This window comes from Vombatus ursinus, unplaced genomic scaffold (genome assembly GCF_900497805.2).
Source record: "Vombatus ursinus unplaced genomic scaffold, bare-nosed wombat genome assembly UNPS02007284.1, whole genome shotgun sequence".
NCBI classification, from domain to species: domain Eukaryota; kingdom Metazoa; phylum Chordata; class Mammalia; order Diprotodontia; family Vombatidae; genus Vombatus; species Vombatus ursinus.
The window spans coordinates 9,849,447-9,865,871 of NW_020947062.1; the positions used below are offsets into that span (position 1 = coordinate 9,849,447).

Genomic DNA, 16,425 nt, shown 5'->3' on the forward strand with positions numbered 1-16,425 from the left:
CCCTAGCTCCTGCCCTCTCACGGCTTCCGTCCTCGCCCGCACGGGACCCCGCCCCCCGCCCTCCGCCCCCCTCTCGTCCCAGCCCGGCCTGGCTCGCGCTGAGGCGACAGCGGCGGTTCCCACACCCTGGGACGGCCTACGACAGAGGACTTGGCCCCCCCCGGGCCCCTCACCTAGCTGGCGGCGGTCGCAACGGCTCTCGGGGACCCAGACACAGGGGCCGGAGTCCGCGACTGAGCCTGGGACTGCCAGGGGATATCTAGCTAAGCCGAGGAGGTGGTCGCGCCTGCGCAAACAAACTATAAACAAGCCCTCCCTCCTTCCCGTGGCCGCCGCACTCGGTTGGGAGAGAGCGGAGTGGAAGGGTGAGAAGGAAGGCGGGGTGAAAGAGGAGGGGGAGGGGGTGGCCTCTGGGAAAGCTAGGGACGGCGCCTGCGCAGTGGGTGTGATCCGGGCACTTGGGGCAGGATGAACGCTGCTTTCCAAGATGGCGACGGAGGGAGGAGGGAAGGAGATGAACGAGATTAAGACCCAGTTCACCACCCGGGAAGGTCTTTACAAGCTGCTACCGCATTCGGAGTACAGTCGGCCCAACCGAGTGCCCTTCAACTCGCAGGGGTCCAACCCCGTGCGCGTCTCCTTCGTCAACCTTAACGACCAGTCTGGCAACGGCGACCGCCTCTGCTTCAATGTGGGCCGGGAGCTCTACTTCTACATCTACAAGGGGGTCCGCAAGGTACCGACCCGGGCGGCGCCAGGGCCCGCTGGGGGCGGGGGTAGGGGAAGCGACATCGGCACGGGCGGTCGGGAGCGGGACGGGACCTGCCGACGTGACCCGAGCCGGGGAGGAGGCGGCGGCCGCTTCACTTCGGAGTGGGCCGGTAACTCCACTTGAGAGTTCTCACCTCAGCGCCTGAGCTGGGGGAAGGAGGGAGAGAGAGGGGGCGTGAGGCGTGGGGGGGCCTGGGGGGTCTGACTGGGGGAGAGGAAGCCTCGACCCGTCCGGGGAGGCCACCCCCCCCAGGTGGCTGCTTCTCGTCACCCCACCCTCCTCCGCCCCGAGTCTGTCAGGTTGGGTGACAAGCATGGAGCCGGGCCTGCGGAGTCCCTGGGAAAGGGGCGAGGGGGCGGCGGCTGCGCGCTGAGGGGCTCCCCCCAAGAGGACAGGGACGAGGGGCGACTGGGGGAGGGCGGTGAGTCAGGTGGGACCCGCGCCGGGCAGCTGCAGGATCCTGTCCGAAGTCGGAGCGGAGCTGCTCGGCCGCGGGTGGGGGTTCGGCGAGGGGGCTGATCCACCTGCTGCCGCACTTCCGAGGACTCGGTCCTGGCTCGGCTGTTAACACTTTGTATCTCCGAGAGTTCAAGGGAGGGCAGCTGTCGCTGTCTCCTGCGCTAGAACGCACGGGAGTGAATCTTTCCGTAGGAGAGATCGTGAAAGATTGTATCTTGCCTGTTTCTAGAATGTGGATAGGCTAAGTTTTAAACTGAGGGACCGAGTCATCTTACTTTTCCATTATTTCAACTGGTGATACGGGTTCGGCGTGAGGGTATTGGAACTAATCTTGTCAGAGAAGTCGGATCTAAATCATGAAGGTCTAAAAAGCTCCTTCATTTGATCCTTTCCTTTTCTTGGCAAACAACAGTAATTCTTTCGACCAGGCAATCGTCCTCAAGCATGTTCTCCCTTTAAGAAAACAACTTGGTAGAGATTTCATTTGTTACTAAATACTTGTTGACCTTTTGAAATAGATCTTTGAATTTACTATTAGCAGAGGGAAAATAGTGGACTCTCTACATATAATCTGTGCAAGATTATGAACAAGCAAATATGATAAATGCTAATTTTTATTAGTATCTTAAAATATGCACATAACGAATAAGAAAGAATACAGATTTTTTTCTGCGAATAGATTATGTTCAAGTACAGTATTTTAATTTCAGTATTGCAGGGTCACGTGGTGAGTGTGCTGCTGCTGTTTGTAAAGCAGTTGTTTGAAATGTTTTTGCTAGTGATTGTGGTCAAAATGTGATGGAAAATATCGAAAAGAAGCCATTTAATTTTTCTTTTCCTTTTAAAGTTAGGAAGTAAGAAAACATAATCTTGGTCCTGTTCCTAGCTTTGTCACTGACTTGTTGGGTGACCTTTATCAGGTCGGTTCACTTATAACTCCTCTACCATAAAAAAAGATTGGTTGCTGTGAATGTGTGTGTGAATGTGTTGTAAATAATGAATTAATAAGTGTAAAATGCTGTGAAGTCTGCAGAGATGATAAATGGAAAACAGTTACAAGTATAAAGAATAATGGTCAGACAGGAAACTGCCATCTTGATTTTGATACTAGGACTCAAAGGGTCAGTTTTCCGTAGAATTAGTTTCAAAGTTTTAATTGTTAAAATGTATTTTTTATATGCAAAACACCAAAAAGAAAAAAATCTTAACTTTAACCTAAACTGAAAACCAATTGAACCTGCTTGTTATTCTTAAGTGTTACTTTTTTTACCCCACAAGTTTTCTTTTTGAAGCTTTCTCATAGGAAACTTGGTCTGGTCAGTCGTGGTTTACATCATAAAACAGAGCCCATGCCCAAGAATTATCTTTGCAATGGAAGTTCTTGTTAAGAGAGGTAATAACCTTTCTTATAAAATGGTAATACTAAAGTAAAGAGAGATTTGCAAAACTATACTGAAAAGTTCTTGTAAATGACTTTTTAAAAAATAGGAGTTGCATTTACAAAAAAAAATAGAAGCAGGTGGTGATAGTCAGGAAGATGTGAGTTCAAATAAGGCCTCAGACACTTAACTAGCTGTGTGATCCCAGACGAGTCACTTAACCTCAGTTAAATTTGCCTCAGTTTCCTGAACTGTAAAAATGGAGATGACGATAGCACCTACCTTTCAGAGTTGTTATGAGGATCTAATGAGATATTTGTTAAAAATAAATAAAGCGCTTAGCTCCAGACCTGGCACATAGTAAGCTCTGTGTAAATGTTTATTCCCCTCCCCAAATCCCTCATTTGCCTACATGATCCTATTTATACTTTGATGCTAATTTACAATATTTCCTTTTAATGTTTAGCCCTCTTTGGATACCTATGTGAGACACATCGTATCTCTTCTATCCAGCATAAAATACTTAGATTTCTGTTTTTATTGTCTGAATTTGCAATGTATTTCATGTTTCTAATTATTCACATTTATGTAGTCTTTTTTTTCCCAAAGTTTACGAAGTGCTTTCCTCAGAACAACCCTTTGAGTTACGAAGTATGAGTAATATCCCTATTTTACAGATGGGGACACAAATTCTGAGCTACAGTGACTTTCCCCTGGCAATAGATAGCTGGTAAATATCTGAGGCAAGATTTGAATCCCAGTCTCCTGACTCCAAATCTAGCATACTTGCCATTACATTACTCTTTCTTCTATCTGTGTCTTTCAGCTTCTCATTCTAGTAGTAATTTTTTTGTCAGTTTTTTAAAAATTTGAAATACCTTGAAGAATATCTTTAAAAGCTAGAAAATTGAAATTTAATTATTTTACTGTTAAGTGATAATGATGGTTTTAAAATCTAATTTTGACAGTGTGAATTATTTAGACAATCATCCCTTGTATAACAAATTGAACAACATTTATTCAGATCTAGAATTTTCAATTTTGGTAGATTAATTCAACAAGTTGAGACAAATTTGTAGAACATATAGTTTTTTAGAACACTTAAAACATTGACTAATGAATAATAGAGTTTATGAAGATCTTGGTTTTGATATATTGCTGCTCTTGTGGATAAGAAACTGGGATATGATGGTAGTGTAAGGAATTACTTTGGCCCATTGTTATGATTAACTGACCAAATAAAACCTTATGTTTAAACCGAGTCAAACCTTGTGTTAGTAATTGAATTAAAACACAGCTGAACTCACGGTATCATTTTCATCTCTTCCTACTACTGACTGGTTCCCTACAGCCCACAAATGTGCCCAGGTATTCCCCATCCTTAGAAAACTTCCTTTAAATCCAGCCATTCCTACTAGCTATTGTTCTACATCTCTCTTCTCTTTCTCAGCCAAATTCTTTGAAAAAGCCATTTTAGTGCCTCCACTTACTCTCTTCTCTCTTCTAAACCCTTTTCAGTTTGGTTTCTCACTTCATTACCCAACTAACACTGGTCTATAAAGTTAGCAAAGATCCCTTAATAGCTAAATTTAATGGGTTCTTCTCCTCATCCTTCTTGACCTCTCCACATCATTTAATACTGTTGACTTCCATTTCCTTCTGAATACTCTCTCCTTTTAATCGATCAGCAAATACTTCTTAACCACCTTCTGTGTTCTAGATACTGTGCTGGGTGCTGAAGATACTCTGAATTTTCATGACACTCTTCTTTCCTAGTTCTCTTAGTTGTCTGGCTCTTCCTTCTAACCCCTCTTCCCTGGTCCATCATCCATTTTATGCATGCTAACTCTGGATATTTTCCAAAGGCTCTTTTCCTGGGACCTCTTTTCTCTACACAGTCTTTTAACAACCTTATTTACACCCATGGATTCAATTACTGTTTCAATGCAGATGACTCATAGAGCTATATATCCAGCCGTAGTCTGTCTCCTGATCTTCAGTTGTGCATCTCCAACTGAAGGTGTTCAAAACAAGATTCACCATCTTTTCCCCCAGATCTCTCCCTCTTGTGAGCTTTCCTGTTACTGTTGAGAGTACCATTATATTTCTGTCACCAAGATTTGCGACTTTGGAGTCATCCTTGACTCCACTAATCTTTGACATCCAACCACTTGCCAAATCTTGTCATTTCTATCACTACAACATCTCATGTTTTTCCTTGTTCTCCACTCACACAACCATTACCCTAATCCAGACCTTCATCACCTCTAGCTTCCATTGCTTCAATAGCATCTTATTCGGTCTCCCTGCCTGAAGCCTCTCCCTCTTCCAGTTCATCCTTCACACATAACTTCCAGAGTGATTTTCCTGATGAGTATGTCTGACAGTGTTACTCTCTCCTATTTAAATAAACTCCAGGGACTCTCATTTACCTCTTAGATCTATAAACTTCACTGTTTGGTCATTAAAGCTCGGCATAACATGACTCCTTCCTACTTTTCCAATCTTTTATTTTACTCCCCTTCCCACATTCTCCAGTCCAGCTGTATTGGCCTGCTTGCTGTTTTCATATATCTTCCATCTTCTTGACATTGCACTGGACTGTCCCCTGTGCGTAGAATTCACTCCTTCTTCACATTGACCTTTTGGAATCCCTCATTTCCTTCATGCTAAGCATCACTTTCTTCATAAAACCTTTCTTCATCCACTCATCCATCCCCAGCTGCTAAAAGCATCTGCATTCCCACAACTGTCTTGTATTTATTTTATATATATTTTTATTTTCTATTCTGTATATCTTTTTACATCTTCCTGTGTCACATCTGTCCTAGAGTACCTATCATGTAATACATACTTAATAAATGCTTGTTGATTGGTAAAATCAGTCACTGATTTTAGATACATGTGACTTTTATATGGATTTTTATTTTTTTCTCTATAAGTTACATTTATATTAAGTATTTACGTTAAAAACTGACAATTGAATGAGTTATTTCAAACTCAGAAGTAGCGAGATAGAAGCAAATTTAATGTAACTGGTGAACAAAATTCACTCTTGTAACTGAAAACAAAATTGAGAATTCCCTAAATTGTTTTGTTTAGGCCAAAAGCAAAGCATCTTTATTGGAAATAGGTCCCCAGAACTAAAGCTATAGCAAATGATAGGGTCTTGAGCATCTTTTCTCAGTGTGTTGAATTGAGCTCTAAAGTAGCTTCTTATTTCAGAATAAGTATTACATTAACTACTTTGATTAAAGATATTTTTTATTAGCTATGTTTTAATTTTTTTTAAAATTGTACTCAGCACTTCTGCTTTTTCATGTGCATTTGTTATGCCACTTCAGAAAAAAAAAAAGCATCTACTAACACTGAACATGGTACTGGATCAGTGCCTAAAACAGTTTAACAGTTATGTATAATATCTTGTCTCATTGGCTTACATTTTGTAGTATTGACAGATTGCAAATTGAGTTTGAACTTGAAAGTTATAGGATGAGAGAAAATGAAATAATGGAATTTCATGAAAAGTAAATCAAGTACCATGTCTCAGACTGTCTAATTTTATATACTGTTTCTTATCATACTATATTGCCTACTAGATTAATGTTCAAATGAATAGCTAACAGCATACCTTTGCAAATATTAGATTTGGGAAAATTTCTCTAGCTTAATTTTTAATCTCTAAACATTAGATTTGTGAATAAAAAAATATACTCAGATTTTTGTACCATTGCACACTATACTTCATTAAGGCATAAACTTTAAAAATTTAAAAGGAGCAAGCAAAAGGAACATGATAAGGGAACATAGACAAGCAGTACAGTGTTGGAACTACAAATTTAAATTTAAAATATACAAAAAATCTGCCAAGCTGTCTGTAATAAGGATTCATGGTGGCATTTTTTCCTGTTCTTCTTTGTATAAGGAAATGGTCATGTTTGTCGATGTTTGTCAAAATCAGAATAATAAAAAGGAAAAAAATTTAAATATATGTGTTTACCTAAAAAAAGATTTAAGCTTTAGAAAAAATATTAATAAACTTTGCAATCTTTTGTAAATCAAACAGTGGCATACTTGGAACAGAACAATTAAACTTTGAATGACCATTTTGTGCATTTAATGTATGATGGTAAAACTAGCACATATTATGTAAATCAGCACAGTGCCAACAATGGAACTTCTTCTGTTTTGATTCAACTTTTAAATATTCACAGTACTGTACATAGAGGCAGCATGATGGAGAGCAGACAGAGAGCTGGCCTTAGAGCCAGGAAAGCTTGGGTTCAAGTATTGTCTCTGACGTGTATTGGGTGTGTGACCCTGGTCAACTCTAAAACTATAAAATGCAGAGGCTATACTGACCTTTGGTAGAGAGAATTTCCTCACACAAAAGTTCTCTATACTAGTGAAATCAGATCCAGTCCCTATCCGTAATATTGTATAAAATATCCTAAGAAACATGAATGAGTGTTTTTGAAAGAATCTAGGCAATAGATATTTATTTTTTTAGTGATTCCTGCTTTGAGTAGGAAGTTTAACTGGATAGTTTTTCAACTTTAAGATTCTATGGCTCTGTTAATAGGTGTTTGAGGAACCTAAATGGAATAGTGGAAAGAGTACAGAACTTGAAGTCAGGAAGACTTGAGTTTGAATTCTGCCTTAGATACACACTGTCTGAGTAAGTCACTTAATCTTTCTCAGCCTCAGTTTCCTCATCTATAAAATAGAGATTATAGCATACTTCACAGGGTTGTTCTAAGCATCGAATGAGATAATGTGTAAAGTGCTTTGCAAACGTTAAAGTGCTTCAAAAGTTCTAACTTTAATTATACTAATCCATCATAAAACTAAGTTTATGATATATGTCTCATGTGTATCATAAACTTTCCTATTGCTCTTTTTTCAGATCTGAGCCCATTGTCGATCTCTTCAGTTATGATGGGTGTATGCTTTATGTGAGGAAGTGTGATTTCAGCTACTCACAATGAAAGCAGCTTCACATTTAGCCCTGAAGGGCAAATCTGAGGGTAGTGAATAGATGGCAGGTGTAATAGTCCCACAGTTGATATTGCCCCCAGAATAGACCCAACTGCCTTATTTAGTTAGTAAGCTTTCTTTCATTGGAAGTGTTTCATTGGAAGTGTTCAAGCAGAGAAGACATGGTCACCTTACCTGTTAAGGATATTGTTGAGGAATTCCTTCTTTGGGTGAAACTAAGGTCCTTCTAGGATTCTGTCATTCTAAGACAGTGAAGGATCTTGTTGATAATTGTAAGTACTAGGATTGCCTTTTCTCTCTCCCACTCTTTATATAATATGGTTGATTTATTCCTTAATAAATTGTGAAATTCTTTATATTGGGGTGAAAAATGAGGGAATATCTCTATCCTCTTCATTTTTTTCCACTTTACTAAATGCCCCATAACTTTCGATTCAAAGACTTTTTGTTTCAATATTAGCAGGTGTCTGAGGCAGGTTCACTGGATCATTTAAAGCGGTCTCAAAAAAAAAATTTAAAGCTGTCTCGGGTTCTTTGACCTCGAGGGTGTGTGTCTGTGTCTGTGTCTGTGTCTGTGTCTGTGTCTGTGTGTCTATGTCTATGTGTTATCCTAGGATTCTTTTTTTTTCCAGGCAATGGTTAAGTGACTTACCCAGGGTCACACAGCTAGTAAGTGTCAAGTGTCTGAGGCTGGATTTGAACTCAGCTGACCTCCTGACTCCACAGCTTGTGCGCTATCCACTGCGCCACCTAGCTGCCCCCTATCCTAAAATTCTTAGTAGTTAGGAAGCAAACAAGCAAGTGATGGAACTTTGCTAAATGTATTGGCTAGTATTGTTGAGCACATAGGGATATAAAGAGTGTAACTCCACCTTAAATTTTATTATTGTGAAATTAATTTAGGAAATTGGTGTTAATTCTTGTGTTTTGGTCAAAGCCTTAGGCAGGGGTTGGAACATATAAACAGATTTTTGAGAGGCTGGTGATAGCTTCCTACTTTATCATTTTCATGGAAATGTAAAATTCAGATTGCTTTTAATGGAAAATAAGTGATGAAGGTATTGGGCTATTTTCTGTTTATATTTCAATAAATTTAATGATGAGTACTTGGTATTTCTTGGAAAATACTTTCTTATTTAGTGCATTATTTGTTAGTATTAAGCCCATTTTCACATCTGATCATGATTTCCTCTCCTGTCGCTCTTTCTCACTCCTGAACTTTTTCATCCTCCCTCACCTCCACTTCTTCTGTCTCTCTGTGCACTTCGCCCCTTCTTTACCACCCTTTCCTATGTTCAGTCATGATCTTGTAGTTGACCAACTAGTTTAACTATGCATTGTCATCCACCTATGACTGCCTTTTCAGTCAACAACCATTTATTAAGCCCTCATTATATACCAGGCAATGTGCTGAAGAGACACGGAGGAGACAACCTGTGAACACCAATGTTCGTGCAAAGTAACATACTGGGCAAATTAGAGGTGCTCTCAGAAGAAAGGCATTAGCATTTTATAGAGGACCGGGAAAGGACTTTTTGCAACAGTTGCATTTTTAGCTGAAACTTGAAGGAAGCCAAGAATTAAATATGAGGAGGAAAAACATTGCAGACAGGGGGAACAGCCATTGAAAATACACAGGAGATAAACAGCAAATAGGCCAGTGTTTACTGGAGTGTAGAATACAGGGAGAAGAGTAAAGTACAGAAATATTAGAAAGGTTGGAAGGAGTTAGGTTATAAAGGGATATAAAAATTCTTCCATTTGTTCTTCTACCATCTCTTTCCTGACAGTCCTCAACCCTGGATCATTCCCACTATCCACTTTTCTCATTGCTGTTCCTAAACACAGCTAGAAGGAGGGAGTGTCACCACTCTGTGACCAGTTCCATTACAAACTCATGCTTTCTAATCTCAAGGAGGCCTTCTTAAGGGTGATGCAGTGGATAGAGGCTGGGTCTGGAGACAGGAAACTGGAGTTCTAATCTAGCCTCAGACACTGAACTATACAACCTTGGCCACGTCCCTTCAGGAAGACCTGTGTCAAACAGAGCATCAGACATTACTAGCTATGTGACCCTAGATACTTAATCTTATTCTCAAATTCCTCACCTGTGAAATGGGGATAATAATAGCACCTAACTCGTAGGATTTTTGTCAGGGTCAAATGAGGTAATATTTGTAAAGTACCTGGCACAATGTAAGCATATGATGAATGCTCATTCCTTCCCTTTCTTGTTCCCCCCAACCTCCTTCGTGCTGCAGGAGAAAACTTATTCTTTCTTGATTCTTTCCCAGTGCCTCCAGCAGCTATTCTGTACTTATCTCTTTAATGGCTTCCAGTGCCTCTACTACCTTTTTTTTTTTTTTTTTTGGCCTTTTTGGTGAGGCAATCAGGGTTAAGTGACTTGCCCAGAGTCACATAGCTAGTAAGTGTCACATGTCCGGAACTCACATCCTCCTGACTCCAAAGACAGAGCTCTATCCTCTGCGCCACCTAGCTGCCCCTTGCTCCCTTCTTTTTCAAGAAACCCAAGGTTTAGAGCTGAAAGAGAATTGAAACGTCATCTAGTCCAAACACTTCACTTTTACGGATGAAGAAACTGAGACCAAAGATGTGAAGGGACTTCCATCATACAGGTAGTAAATGACATAGTTAGGATTTGAACCCAAGTTCTCTGATACTCTTTCCATTGCATTATTGCATTTCCTCTTTTCCTAAGGAACTTTACTAAGAAAATAGATGTCATCTGTTTTGAACTACCTCTTCTCAACTACTTCATCCTTTCTCTTTTATTCTTTACCATGAAAGTATTGCCAAGTCCAGCCTCTCTCATCTATCCTTGATCCTATCCTTTTCCTTTCCCTCCAGGGGCTTGTCTAATCTCTTAACATCTACTAATTCTTTCTCCATACCTACAGATATACTCGGGGTAACCTCTTTCTTAAAAAATCTTCAATGTCACTGCCATACCTTCAAGCTATTGTCTTTTACTCTTCATGCCAAACTATTGTAATGGCTCCATTTACTGTGCTACTCAATTATCTCAAACTCTTTCACTCTAGCTTCCTATTCAAACACTAAGCTAAAACTGTTCTGTCTTGAAGGTTACCAGTGAACTCTTTAACTGTTAAGTCCAGTGACCTTTTCTCAGTCTTCAAACTCCTTAATATTTCTGCAGCTTTCTCTTGATCCCCTCTTCTTCCTAGACACCTGCATCAACCTTTCTGACTTTTTCTCAGTCTTCTTTGCTGGATCAGTGTTCATCTCCCCTCCTCATAATGTAGCCAGCAGGCTCTGTTTCGGTCTTTCATTTTTACTTTAGCTGAAGCATAGTAGATTTTGCTGCAGTATGTTATTTTAACTCTGAGCATCTTTCAGTTTCAGATGTTTTTCTAATAAACATATTGTTGTAGTCTACTTTCCTCTTCTGTGTTATGAGTGAGTTCATCCCATTCACATTCACAGTTATAATTTTTGAGTGTGTATTTCCATCCATCATGTGTATTTCCTTCTCATTGTTTTCTGCTCTCCTGTGAGAGTTTGTTTTTCTTGTTTGTTTTCCTTCTTTTAATCTATCATTTCTCTTATTCCTCCCTTTCCCTTCTCCCTTTTCCTTTGTTTTCCTGTTCAGTGAAATGTAGTTTTATGCCCAATTGTATATCTATGTATTCTTCCCTTCTTTGACCAGTTTAGATAAGAGTGTGAGGTTCAAGTGTTGTCTGCTCCCTCCTGCCTTTTCCTTTTTTTTAATTTATTTTTTATTTTTTTTAGGCAATTGGGGTTAAGTGATTTGCCCAGGGTCACACAGCTGGTAAGTGTGAAGTGTTGGGTCTGAGGTCAGACTTGAACTCAGGTCCTCCTGACTTCAGGGTCGGTGCTCTATCCACTGCGCCACCTAGCTGCCCCACTCCCCTACCTTTTCATTCTTGTTTGTTCTAGGCTTCTACTTTTGTACCCTTATTATGTGAGATAATTTTCCCTCATCCTTCCTCTCCCTCTCTCCTTGACCACCTCTCTTCTCTTTCCTTTCCATACTTCCTTTAAGGTCATCAGGATATAACAAAACTACTCCTAGGCCCTCTGTCTAATTAGACTCCTTCTGTGACCCCTCCTGATGATAAAATCTGAAGGGATACATGTATCTTCTCCCAATTTTAGATTGTAAATCTTTTGCCTTTTTTAGTCCCTTATGATTGCTTGTTCACATTTACATCCTTTGTATCTCCAGGTTTCTGTTTAGCTCTGGTATTTTCATTAGGACTGCTTGGAAGTCTTTCATTTTAAAAGTCCATTTTTTTTCCTGTCAGAATTATATTCAGTTTTGCTGGGCAAATTATTCTTGTTGGTTACTATAGATTTTTTTTTTTGCTTTATATTTTTTACTTTCTGGAATATCTTATTCTAAGCTCCTTTATAGTGATGGCTGCTAAATCATATATGATTTTGATTATGGCTCCTCGATACTTGAAATTTTTCTTTCTGGCTGCTTTGTTTTTTTTCTTCTAATATGGAAGTCCTGAATTTTGATTGTAATGTTGGTGTTCTTTCGGAAGGCATTAGCTCTCTATCTGGAGGTGGATAGCATATTTTATCATGAATCCTTTGTAGTGGTTGGTCATTGTGTTGATCAGTTACTAAGTCTTTCCAAGTTGATTTCCTTGACAGTATTACTGTTACTGTATAAACTATTCTCTTGGTTCTGCCAAATTAACTTTGTCCATGTAAGTGTTCCTAGGTTTTTGAGAAAACATCCCCTTCATAATTCTTACAACACAATATCTCATCACGTTCATACACTATAATTTGTTCAGCCATTTGCCATTTGATTGGCATCTCTTCGGTTTCCAGTTCTTTCCCATCATGAAAAGAGCTGCTATAAGTATTTTTGTACATATATGTCCTTTTCCTCCTTTGAACTCTTTGGAGTAATATCAGACCTGGTATCAGTAAAGAATAAGCACAGTTTAGTAGCTTTTTGGGCATAGTTCCAAACTGTTTTTTGAAAAGGTTGGACTAGTTCACAGCTCCACCAATAGTGCATTAGTGTAGACTGTTTTCCCATAGCTCCACCAACATTTGTCATTTTCTTTGTTTGTCAGCTTAGCCAATCTGATGGGTGTCAGATGGTACCTCAGAGTTGTTTTAATTTACATTTCTCTAATTATTAGTGATTTAGATTGTATTTTCATATGGCTGTTGATAGCTTGGATTTTTTCTTCTGAAAACTGCCTGTTATATCTTTTGACCATTTATCAATTGGAGAATAACTATTATTCTGGTAAATCTGACTCATTTCTCTCTACATCTTAGAAATGAGAGCTTTCTCAGAGAAACTTGCTACAAAGTTTTTTTCTTGTTTCCTTTTCTGATATTAGCTATGTTAATTTTGTTTGTGTAAGACTTTTTAATTTTATGTAATCAAAATTATCCATTTTACCTCCCACGAATCTCTTTGTCTCTTGCTTGGTCATAAACTCTTCCTCTATCCATAGATCTGAGAGATAATTTCTTCCATGTTGCATTAATTATCTTATAATATCACCATTTGTATCTAAAACATGTACCCATTATGAGTTTATCTGGGCCCCTTTTTTCCCCTTTTGATTCCTTTGATACTCTCATTCCTCCAAATAAATTTTATTATTTTTTTCCCCTAGCTCTATAAAGAAGTTCTTTAGGAGGCATAAAGTGAATAAATTAATTTATGTAGTATTGTCATTCTTATTATATGTTATTATTTGTTATATCAGCCTACTCATGAGCAATTAATATTTTTCCTTTTATTTAGATATCTTTATTTGTATGAAGACGTTTTGTAATTGTGTTCATATAGTCCCTGTGTGTGTCTTGGCACACAGACTCTCAAGTATTTTACACTATCAGTAATTATTTTAATTTTCTCTATCTATCTCTTCCTGATGGACTTTGTTGGTAACATATAGAAATGCTGATGGTTTATGTGGGTTTATTTTATATCTTGCAACTTTGCTGAAGTTGTTAACTGTTTCAGCTAGTTTTTTAGTTGATTCTCTAGGATTCTGTAAGTATACCATCATATAGTCTGCAAAGAGGGATAGTTTTGTTTACTCATTGCCTGTTCTAATTCCTTTGATTTCTTTTTCTTATTGCTACAACTAGCATTTCTAGTACAGTATTGAATAATAGTAATGATAATGGACATCCTTCCTTTACCCGTGATCTTACTGGAAAGACTTCTAACTTATCCGCATTACAAGATAATGTTTACTCTTGGTTTTAGATAGATACTGCTTATCATTTCTAGGAAAGCTCCATTTATTTTTATGATTTCTGGAAATAGGAAAGGGTGTGATATTTATGCATCTATTGAAATAATCATATAATTTTTGTTGTTAATATGGTCAATTATACTTAGTTTGCCTAATATCAATCCAGCCCCACATTCTTGGAATAACTCCAGACTGGTCATAGCGTTTGATCCTTATGACATATTGCTATAATCTCCTTGTTAGTGTTTTATTTAAAAATTTCAAATAGATTATTATTTATTAAAATTAATATTCATTAGTAAGCCGTTTAAAAAATTAGTCATCAAAAAATTTTTTTTAATTCACTGACCTCAGGTCAAGAATACCTGATCTTTGTGGTGGATCATCTGTACCCTTGATCTTTCTTCCCTTTTGCTAACTTCATCTTGGCTATTTCTTTGCTCATTATCATTGTCACCAAAAGGGCACACCGGGCCATATTCCTTTCCATCTATATCTTTATTTAATAGCAGCTTCAAATAATATATGTTTTTTTGCTTCTTTGATGTCAGTCTTAGAAGTTAAGTCTCTCCCTGCTTTTAGTAATCATAACTCAGCTTTCATTCATTAATTTACCCAGGTGCTTTTCAGAATTGTTTTTTGCTTAGATCTACCACCTCTTGTGGAGTCAGCTAGGTAGCTCAATAGATTGTTGGGCCTAGAGTGAGGAAGACCAGAGTTCAAATCCAGCCTAAGACACTCACTAGCTCTGTGACTGTGGACAAGTCACTTAACTTCTGTTTGCTTTAATCCACTGGAGAAGGGAATGGCAGGCCAATCCAGTATCTTTGCCAACCAAACCTCATACAGGGTCACGAAGAATCAGCCACAACTGTACTACTGAACAACAACCACTACTGTCTCTTTTGTCAGTGAGCTGTGAAGTTATTCTTACTTCTCTTAAGCTTATTTTGTGCAAGTTGAAAAGGTTGTACCACAGTCAGAATATCTTGAGATTTGGTTCATTTCATTTAAGGTTTGTGAAAAGTTTTATGGATTTTGGTGATGTCCATTCTCAGTCTTTGCCTTTCCAATCTGAAAAACTCTTTTTTTCTCTTCTTAGTCTCTCTCTCTATATATAACTCTCCCATCTCTCTCTCGCTCCTAATCCCCCATTCTCAGGTGTAGATGCACCATAACTTTAAATTTAGGTTTTCTTTTTATGTTCGGTATTCTCAGTGATGTACAACACGCTGTTACTTTTTTCACCTATGGGGGAAAGGCGATTTGTGGATTCACCTAAAAGTCTTATTTAAATGTAGGCTATATTTTTAAAAAGCTACAGTGGATAGAAAATGCATACTTTTCTTCTTGTTGGTAGTATAAAATTAACTAAACTAGTTGTTAAGACTTGGAGATATGTTTTTTAAATTATTTGCTAAAATGAAGCTTGGGGATTATACGTAGACAGCATTCTCATATATAATCTAAAGTAGACTATAAATTGAATTCAGAATAAATGCTCATTTTATTAGATTTGTGTACTGAGTAAAGTCTATTTTAAATACTGGCTATTTTTCAAAAGCTAGTAACTAAGCAGTTTTGCCAAAAAAAAGTGAATACAATTTTATTTATCTAGGTGGCTTAGTAAATAGTCTGATACAATTCAAGAGGATTTAGAAGAATTATGATGTTTTATAGTTAGGATTCCTCGTTTGAAATCCAGTAAATTTTGGGTGGGGCTTGATATAGATTTATATAAAAATTTATAATGCTTGTTTGTACACGCATTAGACAAGAATAGAAACTACACCTGTGATTTCATTGAGCCAGTGAAGAAATTCTCTCTACCTGTACAAGTAAGCACCTCCTCTGTAATTTATAGTCTTATAAATAATTGCTCATCAGTGATAGGTTTCAGTGACATAGCCACTATGTGTCAGTGATAGGCCTCTCAGCTCTCTATCTACTATGCCTTATTGCCTTGATATACATTCAAATATCGTTTTTTTTTTTAAGGCAGTTGGGGTTAAGTGACTTGCCCAGGGTCACACAGCTAGTAAATGTCTGAGGCCAGATTTGAATTCAGGTCCTCTTGACTCCAGGGCTGGTGCTCTATCCACTATACCATCTAGCTGCCCCACAAACATATTTTCTAGGTACAATGAAGAAAATGTGTATCGTGTATTATAGGTTAAAGTTAAATATTAAGTTTTATACATCAATGTTTTAGGACAGAATTTTTAAAAATAATTTTTGTTAAAAAAATGAAAGCACTTTTTGTTGATAGCTTTTGTTTTGATATTGTTTGGTAGGCCATATCTTAGCATTTTAGGCCATACATAGTATAGTTCCAATTCCTTATATCAGCCAAACTATATTAGGTTCTGTGCTTATGCAGTCCCTCATGCCTAGAACAGACTCTTCCCACCCACCCCCCAGCCCCTCTCCATTCCCACTTCTCTGCCCCTTCTTTTTATTTAAGACCCAGCTCAGATGCTACCTTCCCAAAGTTTTCTCCCAGATCTACACACCAGCTCAAAGTGAACTCGTTAAATTTCTCAGATCATGTTACCTAGACCCCTCCTTT

The 16,425-nt window shown here is 38.4% G+C and overlaps 1 protein-coding gene across 7 annotated transcripts in view; it reads left to right on the plus strand.

Moving 5' to 3' along the window:
* Positions 1-428: 428 nt before the first annotated feature.
* Positions 429-16,425, plus strand: part of WDR20 (WD repeat domain 20) — an 84,150-nt gene continuing 68,153 nt past the window's right edge. For 6 of the 7 annotated variants that reach the window (XR_003567994.1, XR_003567995.1, XR_003567996.1 and 3 more), the window contains exon 1: positions 430-736. Coding sequence is in view for 4 of the 7 variants with exons in the window: in XM_027849131.1 (XP_027704932.1) it covers positions 488-736 (249 nt within the window). In the remaining 3 variants the exon portion in view is untranslated. Of the gene's footprint in view, positions 737-16,425 lie in introns of all 7 variants that reach the window. The other variant, XM_027849134.1, reaches the window with a different exon arrangement.